We start from the raw sequence: 15932 nt of genomic DNA on the forward strand, positions 1-15932 counted from the left end.
TGTGTGTGTGTGTGTGTGTGTGTGTGTGTGTGTGTGTGTGTGTGTGTGTGTGTATCACGCCAACCCGAAACAGACCAGAGCAAAAGACCACAGAGCAGTTACCTCGCAGTGGACAAGTGGACAAGTGTCTTTTGACTCACTTTTTGTGTTTGTTTGTATTTCGCTTTATTTATTGTTTTTCTCTATGCCTTTGTATCTTATTAAATATGTAAGTACTCTTACTTATGTCATGTCATTATAATTTAATGCTTATTGAAAGGAGAGCTGACTGTCTTTACATACATTCCTATCTTTGTCAAGTATGATTCCATACTGTTCTATGTTTGTACTATATTTATTAAAAATTTGCAAATAAAGGGAAAAAAAGACTCACTTATTGTGTTAAATTTGGAAAATTCATGCCCTGACCCGATAGTTAGTTGGACGATGTGATATTGTGTATTTGTTAGGGCATTTTACTAGGTTTTCTTTGTCATAGACAGTATTAAAGATTGTGCTAATGAGGCTGGGAAAGACAACACAGAATATCATTGAAGTACAGCCTTGTCTTCCGTTAGAACCTCAAAGGATTTAAAAGAGACTCCTATTAGGTTACACGTGGGCTACTTTGCTTCCACAACTACCACTCCAGCTGTGTTTACTCATGATGCATCAGGTTAAACAAGAGATGTTCACACCTGCTTTCCAGCTGACTAGGCCCAAAGGTTTGTTGTCTGTAATTGGGGTGGGGACTGGTGAGGACTAGAAAAACAATTGCACTTTGGTGGATTAGATTACAGCCGGTCTTCTCAGACACTGGGGGCTTATGAGCAGCTTTGTTTGTCAGTTGGGTGCCTCCTGACTGCTTGAGCAGTAGACTTCAGCTTTTGCTCCCCCACTAATTTCCTAAGAACACCCTGCTGTTGAAATCTTCTTAATGAAGAAAGAAAAGGAATTAGTTGTAGTTATTATTACCAGGTTCTCCCATTGCATTTTCATATAAATCTATATAAACATATATATAAATATTAAACACATTTCAGAAACTGAAAAAGGGATTCACCCTATACTGATATAGTAGCTATGGCCTACTAGTATTTTTATTATATTTTCAATATATCTTTAAGCAATCAGTTTTCCACCACTTTGTCGCAAGACAAATGTACACTTTAACCCCTCCGATCGCAGCAATCTACACATTTACTCCTCCCATCCTTTTATATACATAGAACTTAACATTTCAGAAAGTCTTTACAAACAAAAATCATTTTCTCACCAAATGTTTACAAAATGGACCACATATCTGGAACAAACTCTCAGAAAACTGCAGGTCTGCTGCAACTCTCAGCTCTTTTAAATCAGGGCTGAGGACTTTTCTGCTTGCTGCTGCTTTTCAGTAAACAAACAAAACAATTTATCAATTGCTTATACTGCACTGTAACTTATATTCCTTTGATATTGTTGGTTTTATTTATAATTTTTATTGTATTTCAAAAAAAATATTTTATCTGAATGTCATTTATTTATCTAAATGTCATTTGATATGTGTTTCTTTTCAATGCGGTTAATCGTTTATGTAAAGCAATTTGAATTACCTTGTTGTTGAAAGGTGCTATACAAATAAACTTGCCTTACCTTAAATATTGGGCTTTTCTTATGAAGATAATCTCCTATTTGTTCTCTATTGGTTTGTGTTGTGCTGCATTGAATTGCATTATATTGTACTGTATATTTAATATAGTCTTTATCTGAATGCTGAATCTATTTTCTTGAATGTATCTGTCTGCTGATCGATTACTCTGGTCTGGACAATGCCGTCAGTTCACAAACATTTGCTTGCAGCGAGAGAAAAGGGACATGTTAGAGGCTGGCAGTGGCTGGGCCGCGGAACAGCACATCCAGACGGGGTAACGGACACCCTTTCAGAGATGGGCTACTTCGCCCTAAGAGGAAGGAGACGAATTTGAACTGTGTAGCTACATCCTGGGCTCGGTGTGAGGTTTCTGGACGCCTATATGCAAGAGTTATTTAATGTTTAGAAATGTGGGAGATGGTGGCTTTACCGAGAGCGAGCTTTCCCTTCCTGTCGTCTGGGACAAGATGGCAGCAATGCAGGCGAACTGTGCATGGTGTGGATTTATAAGTCCATAACATGTTCAGAGAAGCCCTGGATTATATATAGTGACTCTATGTGAAGGTGAGTGGCGGAGAGAATGCTGTCTATGGTGATATTTGTTTAGCTTAACCTTTGAAACGATAGTTTAATTGTGACGCAATACAAAGTCATAACTTAGCTACAAACTTAGCTAGCGAGCTTTTTTGGCTGTACGAGGTGTCAATCCTTTCAACATAAGCTTCCTGCGTAGCTAATGGCCCTGTCACCACGTTGGGTGATGAATTTACTAGGGGTGATTTTTATTTATTTATTATCCTGCCAAAACAGTGCTAGCGATGCCGTTAGTGGTAATTATTAATGCGAGTGCATTTGACACTCTCTTGTGTTTGTTATTTCAGTGTTGTCAGGGCGACCCCGTTAGATTTGTTGAATCATCAACGTTAGCTATGTTTAACCAATCATACATTGACAATATGGATCGCATGACTTCACTTGTGAGTGTTGTATTTTACTTCCTATCCATTAGCTTAACATGGCATGATACATCTGGCTTCGTACACAGAGGCGATTCTAGAGTCTGTTGGGGCCCGAGGCAAAAATTCACAGGGGGGGCTCGAACCTGCATTTAATAACATTATAGGTTTATTTAAACCAAATCATGCATGTCACCTGCAATGGGAGTTAAAATAAGAGACTTGCTACCGGAGCGGGTGGATGGACGGGCCTACTGTCATTGTAAACCTGGCGCATTGTCACTGGTGTAGTTTAAAGTTTGTCAGACCATGGGGGGTTGGGGGATGGTACTGCTGGCAAGCAGTGCCTCTGTACATACGTGACTCAGTTGACCCAAAATATAGCAAGATCATGTTATCGCTTGACCATAACGTTGGCTAACAAAAACTCAATAGACTTTATGAATTTTCACAATCACACATTCTGGATTCTACTTGGTCTAAATGTGTACAAGATGTCTAGTATAATTTCACCTGTTAACTTATTCAACTCGTCTGTAAAGCTGTTGTTTAACATGTGTTTAGCGAGAGAAACGTCAACATACAGTATAACATTATGTCAAAACTGCATACTGAATCTAGTTAGCTACGTTAACTAGTTGTCTTGGAAATCTCCTTCAGGGTGTGTGCCGAGGCGATTCTAGAGTCTGTTGGGAGCGAAATTCACAGGGTGCCCCTCAAACCAGCGATCATCACCATGATGTTATAAATAATCTGACACCAACAAAAAAAAAAATGCGAAATGTAAACATTTTTATTAATTTTCTTAAGTGGACAATTTTGTTATTTTCAAAGTTAGGCCTAGTTATTTTCAAAATATGAATGGCCTTGGGCCGCAAGTAGTGCCTCTGGGTGTGTGCCCGTTGATATTGTCAGGTTTTTCGCTCACTCGTTTCCCGTTCATAGACGTAAGTTGTTACAGTGCATCACAACTTGCATTTTTTTGATGAGCACAGCACACAATAGTACATTTCCATCACCTGTCATTTCATCCATCAGCTATAGATATAAGATATACAGTAATTACACAGTGAAAGACAAGACGAGTTTGCATTAATGTCAAGAAAATCATACAAAACATGGCTGTAATACTCTATGTGGTCTTTTACCACAATGAAGGTGATGGTTTTGTGTTAAAGAGGAGGTATAGGGTTTATAGTAGAGCTCCTATATGAGGCTGCGGACATCACAACCAACAAAACAATGGTATCACATTTAATTAGTAGGCAATATTGTTTGAGCTACCAGTCATTATGTGGCAGGGAACCATCACTTTGAGTTCTTGGTCCCACTGAAACACTTTGTGTTTTTTCTTTTTTTTTGTGAAATGGTGAAACTAGAAAGAGAAAATTGAGACTTCTACTGTGGCCTGTAGAGCTAAAAGTCAATGTACTTCTCCCTCCCTCATGTGTGTCATGTATGATAGTAGTGGTTCTTATCTCTGAACCTAATGAGTTGCATATTGTGGATATTTGTTTTACTTTACTATGTTAAGCTGAATTATCTTAAAAAGTGGTCCGACAAATACTGAATACAAGTTTTGACTGGTTTAGCTAATCTAGCAGACATGGCTACCCCTTTTCTCAAAAAGTATAATGCATTGTAGCTGCCCTTTTTGTAGTTTAATTTCTTTTTTACTGGATCAAGGACAACTGTTGTTTTTACTTGTATTTTTCTTTGATTATGTGGAACACTGCTCTAAATACCCTTTGCATAGACGCTTCGTCTGCTCTATGTGTCACATTCCTTAACTTATCAGTAGCAAGGCCAAAAAAGCAAGGTTGTGGGTGGTAATGACATGCAATGCCAGAAGACAGTCAACACAGCGTGGCCAGTGTTTAGTGTTTTCCCCCACAATAATTGCTATTAGTGGATAATGTTTGTTGTTTGTTAACAGGGATTGGGAGGCACTTGAAAACATGTTGTCATGTGATGTCATGTTGCATTGATGTGCTGTACTAGGGGCAGCTTATCTGTACTGCTTTGTGGCCAACTTAAAGACTGGTTTCTGAGTGATGTCCTCTTCATATGTGTGCAGTAAACAAAACAGAATGATTGAGATTTTATGAGGAGGCACCATGGCAAGATGATGATGTGCAATGAATCACAAATGTGATGGGCGGAAAATGTCCAATATCCTAAGAAGTAATCTATTCCAGCACAGAGTTTATAATCACCTATATGCATCCAGCAAACTGGTCTGAGCCCTGGATTTTAATAACACAGTAAATGTTTCTGTCTGGGAAATGGTGAGGAAAAAATATCAGGTTTAAGGTAAACCTTAACTCACTCTTCTACTGTGTTCATGGCTCATGGCTAATGAGAAGTTTAGCAGTATGTGCCACTCTGTGATCAATGCTTTGCTGGTCAATAGCAAATAAGTGCAAAATGCATTACCTGCTTTGTACACATTTGCCTTCGAGTGACACTTCACCTACATTGGTTTTAGCATCTGAAATTTAGTTTTTCCACTGGACATCTGGCATAGGCTACATGTAGTGTCGTTAATATTTCCCTGACAAAAAGCAAGACTAGACCAGTATGAGGTCTCTGTCTTCTTAGTCTGTGCCCATTTGTGCTTGGTATCAAAATTTTCTTCGACCAAAAGGTGATGCCTCAGTGCTTTTCATTTATTGAATATCGCACCACGATGGCGAGATATCAGCATGTTTAGTAGAGGTAAAAAATGGTACTCTTGTGGTGCTAATAAACAGCATTCCCTATCGCTTCAGTATAATAGTCAAATTGAATATGTTGCCTGTATACAGGCACTAATCCAACAAGGAGAATACTTCTACATGACAGTCATAAGTTCACAGTGGAAATACCATGTGGTCACATGCTTTAGAAAATAGAGGGCCTTTTTATCTAATGAGTATAGAAGATCATGTTCACGAGACACAGGCAAAGCACCACAGTGTGCAGTGAGGCAACCCCTGCTATACAATCCTCTGAACTGAACAGTAGCCAATTAAACCGCATTTCATTATTTCATAAATAAACAAACGTGTTAGGGGTCACACTTGATGGATAACATTAAAATCACGAGTAGCCTAAGCAAGTTTGTTCTTTATTTGGTAGTGCATCTAACCAGACCCAAACCCTACAGTTCGTTGTATGACCTAGTTCGGTTGAAGCATACTGAGACCTAAATTAAAAAACTTTTAAAGCATTCATATAGTTACATTATCACATAGTTCATTCATGTGCTAAAAGTTATATAATTGAATGTGGTGATAAAATGTATTAGCTAATATGTTTGTAGCTTCACTGATCTCAGCAACACTGACAAGTTTCACTGATCACAGCAATACTGTATCACTTTCAGCTGTGAAGTCAAGCCACATGGCTATGAATAGTTTCTACAGCTCCTAACTTACTTGCAGCAAGGGTGTGTGTATTAGTCCGGTTTTGGGCTCTCTTTTCCCTTACTAGTATTGATATAAAAAGTGTTTTAAGCAGTGAAGTTGAGGTGCCATATTCCACTCCGATTGCAAACACATCATTTGTGTCTTCGCATCACTTACCATTTTTAACACCTTTGCTTCACCCGACTGAGCAATAACCGTAAAGAATAGATTTTGGTATTCGGGTGAATATTTGCATGACAGCAGTTCATAAAAACATACTGATTCATATTCTATGTATATTTTTGACTTTTTATGTCTTTTAAATTTACATGGTATTTAAATTTAAACATAACCTCTAACTGTAGGCATAGGAATTACATTGGGTAGAAAGGGCATTGAGCCGTTCACCATGGTAATTTGACTAGTACAAAGCAAAATGTCAATTGTTGTCATGGTGACAACACACATTAGTGGGGCCATAAAGTGTGTCGCAGCTCACTGGGAGGAGAGCGGACCGATGTAGCTCAGGAGACATTATCCAGAAAGTTAGGGAGTGAGGAGGAAGGACTGTTGGACCCAGCAGCATCGGCTTTGCTAACAGACTCAGGCCATGGTTCAACTCATTTTCTGTAACCAATGCAGCATGAAAACACAGCAGAAAGAGCAAGGCAGCAGCCAGCCAGTGGACTGTTGGCTAGTTAGCTAGCTTGCTAACTTCGCTATTCCTCCATACCACACCATTCACAGAAAATGAGCCAACAAAGTTGTCACTTATCTGGTTTTAGTAAAGTCCACACAGGAGTTTGTGGATGAAGCATAAATTATTAAATGTGACTCATTTAGTGGCTAGGTCTCCTAACGGCACTACCCCATTGCTTCTTTGGCCAATCGTTTGAGGCAAAAGCCTTACTTAAGAAACTTTCCGCAAACTGCTATGTTGATTTTGAATGGAAATGTCCTATGTTCTATCCAATTTAATTTCTAACATTGCAGGTCAGATAAGTGTATTTGTTTTTTCCCTAATGGGGGAGAAAACGGGGTAGCAAGATTACTTTGTTTTGTGTTTGGTTTTACCCCACAACATCGTGTGACTATCATCACCTGTTCATCCTTTCACCTATTGCTATAATTTCGGTTTCTTAAGGCACTTTTGTTTTGTCAGTCAGTACTAGGGTTGTCTCTATAGTAAAATTTCAAAGTTTGTACCAACACCCAGAAAAATACTTGATAATTGATACCACAGGGAGAAAATTACAAAAATGAGGGCAGAATTTTTAAAATAAAGATTAGAACAATACAAACAACATCAATAACAACACTTTAAAACGTTGTCTGACGTAGTGAAAATAAGAAACAAATCACATAGCTGTAGAGTGTATAAAAATATGACAAAAAGTTGAAACTCTCTTTTTTAATAGATTAGTTTTAATGTGTTGTATAGCTCAGGGATTTCTGTGTACATCAAATGATTCCATGAAGGAGATCAAACCTTGGATTCAGTTGGTGAATACGTTGTTAGAAGTCAGGTTTCTCCAGAGTGTAAGCAGGGATCTGGTCAATGCTAATGTATTCAGCTACAGTCTTGTTTATCTTCTGTGTTTCTGATGACTTGGAACTATATTATCCTTGATGTTGCGAGTCATCTGGAAGAGGCGGAGACGGCACTTTTGACGGCAAAAGTATTGATACTTTTGCAAGTAAGTGTCTAATCATATACTAATTTTTAGTATTGATTATCTTCCGAGTATAATTTTTTTGACAACCCTAGTCAGTACCATTTGTTCTCTGTGGACAGGTGTCTAGTGTTGATGTTCTTCTCAATTTAATTTGGAGTAGACCAGGGTCAAGAGTTCAGCTGTAAGCAATTACTTACTCAGTTAAGGTTGCTGATAAGATTCTACAGCTTTGAAGGCAATGCAATGCCACAGGAGGATCCTTACGGCTGACCAAGGGAGTATCTGACTTCAGATGGTAATAATAGCAGCAGCTGCCATACTTTGGAAACAGCACAGGCTGTCTACTTCACATCCTTTTGTCAGACCTTTCTGACCATTTAGTGATTATATTTTTGTGGTCAGGGAAATTAACAAATGCCAAAATAAAGTTTTGTTTTAAATTGAGTTTGATTTTTTTTGTTCTAAGCTAAGCTGGACACCTTAATTCAGTTGGTGAATGGTCCAAGTGCAGGCTAACTCCATCTAGACACCAGACATCATGCTCTCTATCTTCAGACTAGCCAATTAACATTCCTGCGGCACTGAGAGGAAACTCAAAGTATAAATATAAGGGCTGTAGCGATACACTTATCGCACAATACGATACACGATTTTCAGCTCACGGTACGATACATATCACAATATTCAGCCCGCAGTACGATTCGATTTGATTCGATTTGATACGATACTTGCAACATTTTCTGAAAGATTTTAAAGGGACAGTGTGATTTTGGTGACATCTTGTGAGTGTCCATTGACTGGGATTGAATTAACAAAAACTGAAAGAATCAATTACACAATATATGGCTCTGACTGGACAGCAGAGATAGATAGACAGCGAATCAAGTCTCTTATCGTTTTAATGAATAATAAAATAGAGTTGAAGTGCAACCATGTTGTATAATCACACAAAGTCCCAACTAATGACAGTTAATAATCTAGTGCAAATAAAGAAAGTCTGCTGCTCCCTTTACCTGGAACTAATTACAGACCCACATGAAACTCCAGGTCCTGCTCTCATTGGAGGATTTGAAGACATTTGATGATAACAGACATATCTGGCTGTAGATATTCTGCATTATATATTCATGATTATGCTCGATTTTGATGTATATTTGCCTTTTTTTACTTGTTATTTGATATATTTTTTATTGTATTTTAGTCATGTATTTTATACTGGCTGCTCATTATGTTTGTCAGAAACGTTGTGAGCCGTGCTGCTGTCGGTCTCAGGGCACTCCGAAGAAAGAGATCTTTAATGTCAGCGAGCTCTTTCTGTGAAATAAATAAAAAATCCTTCAGCCTCTCACACGCAGTGTAATGGTTAAAGCTAATAATGCAGTAACATTAATGTTACATGGTCAACAATAAACCTTAAACGTAAACTTGCCTTTAGCAGACATTAATAATTAACCTGTATTTCTCCTGGTTTAACTGCGTTAGCCAGCAGATGGTGGCAGCACCGGCAAGACGTTGCTGTGTTTTTTTTTCTTTCGGCTGTGCCTGAAATTATTAAAGCCAAACATATTACGTGTGTATTGCTATCAACTTTACTATCTTTAAAAAAAATGTCATTTAGGAAACTCTCAAATTGCACCTACAGTGGCTTTAATGAATAATGGAGGCAGGGTTCCTAAATTATAGGCAACACACGTAAGCGAATGCCCAAACAAAAATTAAGTAAATCCCGGCACACACTGGGTGTGAGGTGGGCTACTGTCTATTATAGGCCTAACAAATAAAGGAAGACTTGCAAGAAATTCACTTACACACACACCTATGTGGAATTTAATCTCCAATCCATCCAAACTACTGGACTGTGGAAACTCATGCTTGCACAGAGAGAACATGCAAACTCCACACTGAAAAGCCCCAGCCAGCTGCCATAACATGATAATTAAGAGTGTTTACATACAGTCTCGTGAACCCCAAGTCCTTTCAGCTGTGTGTGGTATAGAATGAAACCATTTGTGTAAATGTAGTGGGCTTCTAGACTGGATAGCCTGGACAATTGTTTATAGGTGTGCCAGTGTGGCCAATTTTAATTTCCCCTTGGAGCACAGCCAATTTTGTTTCATTCACTATCAAAATGGTTGCCCTTTTGAGCCCTGCTTGGGATAATTTGAGAAATTGTTTAGAAGAGAGTGTCACCAAACAGTAGGCTAACACAGGGTGTTATTTTGCAAAGAGCTGTCAGGGGAATAGGTTGACCTTATATTGCTGCTCAGAATAGAGTCAAAGGGGTGGCCCACAGCGTTGGTGTTATAACAACACACACAGGGGTATTTATTTCAGGAGACTCCACAGGGGCACCAACAGCCCAAACCTGACTCTCTTGTGATGAGCTTTTTAGAAACTGATCTTTTTGAATAAGCTGTGAAAATAAGGCATTAAACAGGGCTCAACACTAACTTCTAGAAGTGGTTAAAAGGCTTGCAACCAGGTATCGTCTTGTGGTTGCCAAAACTGAAAATATGGTTGCCAATTGTATTCCCCTTATATTTGAAGTAATTCTGACTGTAACAGCAATTTATAAATATATGCAACAAATATTAAAAAAATATATTAATTTTGGGCTGCACATTTTGCTGTTTGCTGTCCCTGTTTTTCTATGTTAAAAATGCTGATGCCAAGAATTAGCTGTCAATGGCAAACTGTTGCTGTTGAGCCCTGTTAAAAAAGATGGCGGTTCTAGTAAATGTAGCTTGTTTATACACAGCCTCAGAACATTGATTCTTTTTTTGTCTAGTTTGTTTTTTATGTAAGTAAACATGATTCTGTAAATATACTGTTGATTAAAGAATGGAAAGCCCCGAGGACAAGCTGCTTGTGAGTGAATTTGCCCTGGAATGAAAGTAGGTCATAGGCAGTGGCGAATTTAGCCATTTGGGGGCTCCAGGCAAACAGTCATTTTCGGGGCCCCTGCATCTGCCGGTCTAATGCACCTTATATCGCATAATGAGATACTCCATACAAGGAATGAACAAAAGTCACAGTCCTTCTTTCATGCAACTGTTGATTATTTCATACAGGGCCGTGTGTGATATGCACTACATAAAGATAATACCATTATTATATACATATATTTTTTAAATAAACATGAAATGAAAAATTGAATTTGAAATTGACATTGAATTCTGTGATAACAGGTGTTCAAGTAAAGAGTTCAGAGAAGATATTAGATATTGCGATGTCTTTCTTATTTGTTACAAATTGAAGAGAGTCAAAGTACATTTTGATACAAAAAATAGCAATAGTACTCAAGTTCCTATCTTTACGTTCAAAGTAGGTGATGACATTCTTCTCTGTGGTTCTATGAGTTGTGCCAAAAAGTATGTAGTTCTCAAAGTCCTTCCAGAGTGCAACACAGAATGAACAACCATAGAAAAGATGAATTAAAGATTCTTGCTCTGTCTTACAGAAAGTTTGTCATCAACAGGCATGAATTTTGAGATAAGTATGTCTGTAGGATATATTTTATGCAATATTTTCAAGTGCAATTCTCTAACTTTGTTTGTGATAAAAAAAAAATTAAAAGTAACAAGCCCTCTGCCAATAATGTAATGCAGTAAAAAAAACTGCCACAAGGTGTTATTTTCTTTAAATTGAGAAAGCATTTTCTAATGTGTTTATTTGTGCATTTGCTGCTCATAACATTAATCATTTCTATAAAGAGAACATATAAATCCAGGGGCCTCATTTCGTTTTTTAAAACTTTTCATTAAGTCCAATATACCAAGCGAATAGCACAATAACACAATACGATTGGTTATGGTGACACATATTACACTGATACCTAATATGTCATCATTTACCTCTTCAGTCTCACTGTTTCTTTGCCTGTCTCATCACTGGTTTTCTTTCTCACTAGTTTTTGAATGCTTTTGTGTTCCTCTGTCCTGTCTCTGAGCTTGTTTTTCTCCTCTCTCTGTTTGTCTTCATCTCTGAGCTGTTATCGGTGAGAGCCTCAGCTGTATCGTTACCCGTAGAGCACAAATGGTGTAGACGGCTGCTCTTGTTCCGCAGACAGTCCCGCTTCCACCGTGGTTCCTGTAAAAAAGCGTGATAGCTTTGGCAGCTTTGATATAAACTCCTGCCTTTGGTTCCTCTTCTTCTTTTTCTGTGTCCCGCTTTCGTATATTCACTTTATATCTGTCACGTTTTCTCTCCCCTCTCTATTACCGCTGTTTATTGTTTTGAATTTTACGCAGTGATCATTTCCCCAGACTTGCAGCGCAATGCGTAACATGGAATAGTCTAGTCAATCTAGTGCAGACTGAAGGGGGGTGCATGGTTAGCAGAAAGACCGCCAACATATTAGTTAGATATTAGAGATTTTTATAAAAACAATTAATATGGGAACAAAAAATATAAAGTCGGCATTTTGGGGCCCGCGGCTCCAGGCAAATGCCTGGTTTGCCTAATAGTATGTCCCACCTCTGGTCATATGCTCCGGTATGGCACACAGAAAGTGTCTGATAAGGTCACTGTGCCAGTTTTGAATATGGATTTTAAAGATGATCATGAAACTAGTTATGGTCGTAGTGGTCTCTTTATTTTTCACATAATTGAGTTTCAGATTATGTCAGCCTGGTCTGCATGAGCATGAAGTGCTTTTTTTCTCCCTCACACACACACACACACGATGGGGGAAGAGGGAAAAATTTAAAAATGTCTTGGGTAATTGGACATGTGGGCCTGATGCTTTGTGACTTTATTTTTCTCTCTTTTTCTGTCTCAATCCTTTCTCCTCAATATTGGTTGCCTAGAGACCTGCAGTAGGATGCATGGAAATGGCAGGAAAAGGTCAGGCAAACCTTTGAGAAGTTAGTCATTCACTGTGTGGAGGTGGTAGTGGGATTGCAGTGGATGGGGCAGAATAGTTAAGGTGTTCTGAAGCACTTATCTAAAACATGTTATCTTGCACAGGTCCATTTGACATATGTGGTTGGGGTGACATTAGTTAGTGGGGGCACTCCAAAGCGTGATGTTATTAATTAAAAAACAGTACAAATAGGATTGGGGGTGCCTGTCAGATGTTTTGGACTCATTGTAACTTAAAGACACCCCCCCGACAATTAGTGAATAAGACAGGAAAACACTCTGGACTGTTCTTTGGTTTTTCAACTGATGATGTAACAGCTATATATGATTTTGTACTGTACAATATGTTGTTAAATATTTAAGTATAGGTGGGCTAAATAACACTTTTCAAAGTTCTTCAGTATGGTTTATTAATTTTATTGTATCATGCTAAAATGATTGATTGTTGAGGATTCAAACTAATGACCTTTTGCTTTACTCTCTATCTCTGCAGGTATGGCCTCACAAGTCTTGGTCTACCCACCACACATTTATCAAAACCAGACAAGTGCCTTTAGCAGTGTGAAGAAACTCAAAGTTGAGCCCAGCAGTTGTGTGTACCATGAGAGGGCACACCCGCAGACTTATCTGAACAGCAGAACCTTTGGCATTGTGCACCCAACAAAACAAGCCCACTCATTTGTGAACCGAGACTTGGCAGTGGGTGTGAAAGTGCGTGGAGGACAAGAGTACCCGGTGCAAACAGTTGTGGTGCGTGGTGTACAGAGACAACAGCCTGTTAAAAGAGGAGGTGGACAAGGCCCAGCTGCGGCCCAGCAGCGACAGGACGCAGGGGCTGTCCACTCGCAGGGCAAGGAGCAGCAGCAGCAGACAGACACAGCAAGTGGAGGCAGCAGTGGAGCAACAGGGGCAGAAGGAGGGGGAAGGGGAGAGGGCTGCAGTGGAGGAGGTGAGGGAGATCGAGAGGAGGAGGGGGACAGAGAAGAGAACTGTAGAGGTTTGAACTCAGCCGACAGCTCTCAGCGATGTGGGCTGAAACGTAAAAGTGAGGAGCTGGACAACCGAGGGAGCACCATGCAGATTGTGGAGGAACTGTCAATGTTGCCTGCCATGATGCAAACGACGAATGTGGGGAATGCAACCATGACTGCGCCAGCGGCCGTGGGGGCTGGAGGGGGGGCTTCCAAACAGGGTGTAGGTGCAGCAGGAGGGACGGGAGGAGGTGATGGGGACTATCAGGTAGTACAGCATGAAGTTCTGTGTTCCATGAAAAATACTTATGAAGTTCTGGATTTCTTGGGACGTGGCACATTTGGCCAGGTTGTAAAGTGCTGGAAGAGGGGCACGGGTGAGGTAGTGGCTGTGAAGATCCTGAAGAACCACCCTTCATATGCACGGCAGGGTCAAATAGAAGTTGGCATCCTTGCTCGTCTGAGTGGGGAGAATGCAGATGAGCACAACCTGGTGCGAGCCTTTGAATGCTTCCAGCACCGCAGCCACACCTGCCTGGTGTTTGAGATGCTTGAGCAGAACCTGTACGATTTCCTGAAGCAGAATAAGTTCAGCCCACTGCCCCTGAAGGTGATAAGACCTGTGCTACAGCAGGTAGCTACAGCTCTGAAAAAGCTGAAGAGCATGGGTCTGATTCATGCAGACCTCAAGCCGGAGAACATAATGCTGGTGGATCCAGTGAGGCAACCCTACAGGGTGAAGGTGATAGACTTTGGCTCCGCCAGTCATGTGTCCAAAGCAGTTTGCTCAACGTACCTCCAGTCTCGGTACTATAGGTGAGTACAAAATAACCCAAAAGATACTTTAGTATTTTCACCAAAGTTTGAGTTCAATGCAGTAGAGTTGTTAAAAAATACAAGATACTTGGAAAATATTCCATACTAAACAGTGTTTTCTGTCTTATTTTCACTACATCAGACAACGTTTTAAAAGTGATGTTTTTGTAATTTTCTCCCTGTGGTATCGAAAATGGTATGGAGTTAACGGTAACGACTTTAAAATTCTAGTATCATGACAACCCTACAATGCAGTTCAAACTAATATCAGTTTCTGTTGATGTCCAGACCACCATAGTCAGGTTAAAACATGTCCTTCCTCTAGCAAAACAAGGAAATGTGTGCCATACTGCACAACATCCTGCCTGTTTAGGAGCCACATACCACAGACTCTGAAAAAATGTGACCCCGCAGTGTTTACAGAAGAGACCAAAGACTCACTTTTCATGTCCCTACTGCCTGGGAAATAAAACCGCAAGACTGTAAAACAATATGAAAAGAAAATAGGTTTTATTGGCATTGTTGACATTGAATTATTTTTTGCATTCAGGGCAAAGCTGCTTAGTCTTAATCTTAGTTGACAAGAAATGACAGATTATGTTATGATAGATAAAGAATGGTTAGGCAATTATTTGAAGACTGACATTAATGTGTGTAGTGTGAACTAATGCTTATGTTAGAAGGATGCCTGTGTTTCTGGTCTTGGATGTGCACTTGGAAAACCGGCAGGACAAATTACCTTTGGCATTATGTCGTAAGAAAAATTGGTCTGAGATTGTTTAAACTTTTAGGAAAGGGGCAGGGAAGTAAAAAGATTGGGTAATGCGCTGTTTGACATTTTTCGGTGCCAAACCGCTTTCATCTGGACACAGTGCCAACATTGCATGACACAGACATAAATTAAAATGGGTAAAGTATCTCTTTAATTCTACCAACTACAAGTGGCATGACTAATGGTTGTTAAATTATTTGAGTCCAAACTTGGGCAGCTGGTGTACACTCTCTTCATTCAGTTAGTTGTAGTGATTCAAGTCATATCCCAACACACTAATCACAGCATCACTATACCTTCCTTGGACCTTTTCTAAGGCACAAGGAATTAACTGTGACATTCAATAATTTTCCTTGTGTCCATACGGATAGGTTACCTACATTGTGCTCTGGCCCTAAGCTATTACTATTATAACACCATGTCTACACTGGCTGCATTTCAGTTTTTCATCTTACATAATGGATATGCTTTCTTTTTAACCAATGCACCTGTTTACACCGGCTCTGTAATGTCTCGTGCTTCACTTGCAAAAGTCTATAGATACATGTCTGTTTGCATCTATTTAGACACGTAAATAGATTATTGTGAAGCTGTGATCTCAGGTTTCTCTGGAAATGGAATGTACAGACATTATATATAAATATTTGCATTGCTGTGGAGAGTATACTGCATTATACAGTACATGTTTGTTTGCTTGAGGCAACCATGTTTGTTGCTAAATGTGTTGCTAAAAAAGGGATTAAGAAGAGAGAAGGAGAACAAAATACCTCACACTATACGGTATCTAATTTCTACGAGTTGTGGTGTGGTCATCTTGATATTACAAGTCAAGAGAAAGACTACTGAACATGACCCACCTGAATCACCAGAAGCTTGA

The 15932-nt window shown here is 39.4% G+C and overlaps 1 protein-coding gene across 1 annotated transcript in view; it reads left to right on the forward strand.

The window, feature by feature from the left end:
- The first annotated feature begins 1844 nt into the window (after nucleotides 1-1844).
- Nucleotides 1845-15932, forward strand: part of hipk3b (homeodomain interacting protein kinase 3b) — a 44165-nt gene continuing 30077 nt past the window's right edge. The window contains 3 exon segments of the mRNA XM_083917784.1: nucleotides 1845-2155; nucleotides 2157-2176; nucleotides 12990-14283. Of these exon segments, the coding sequence (XP_083773910.1) occupies nucleotides 2106-2155; nucleotides 2157-2176; nucleotides 12990-14283 (1364 nt within the window). The 5' untranslated portion in view covers nucleotides 1845-2105.

This window comes from Echiichthys vipera, assembly GCF_963691815.1.
Source record: "Echiichthys vipera genome assembly, chromosome: 1".
Lineage (NCBI taxonomy): Eukaryota > Metazoa > Chordata > Actinopteri > Perciformes > Trachinidae > Echiichthys > Echiichthys vipera.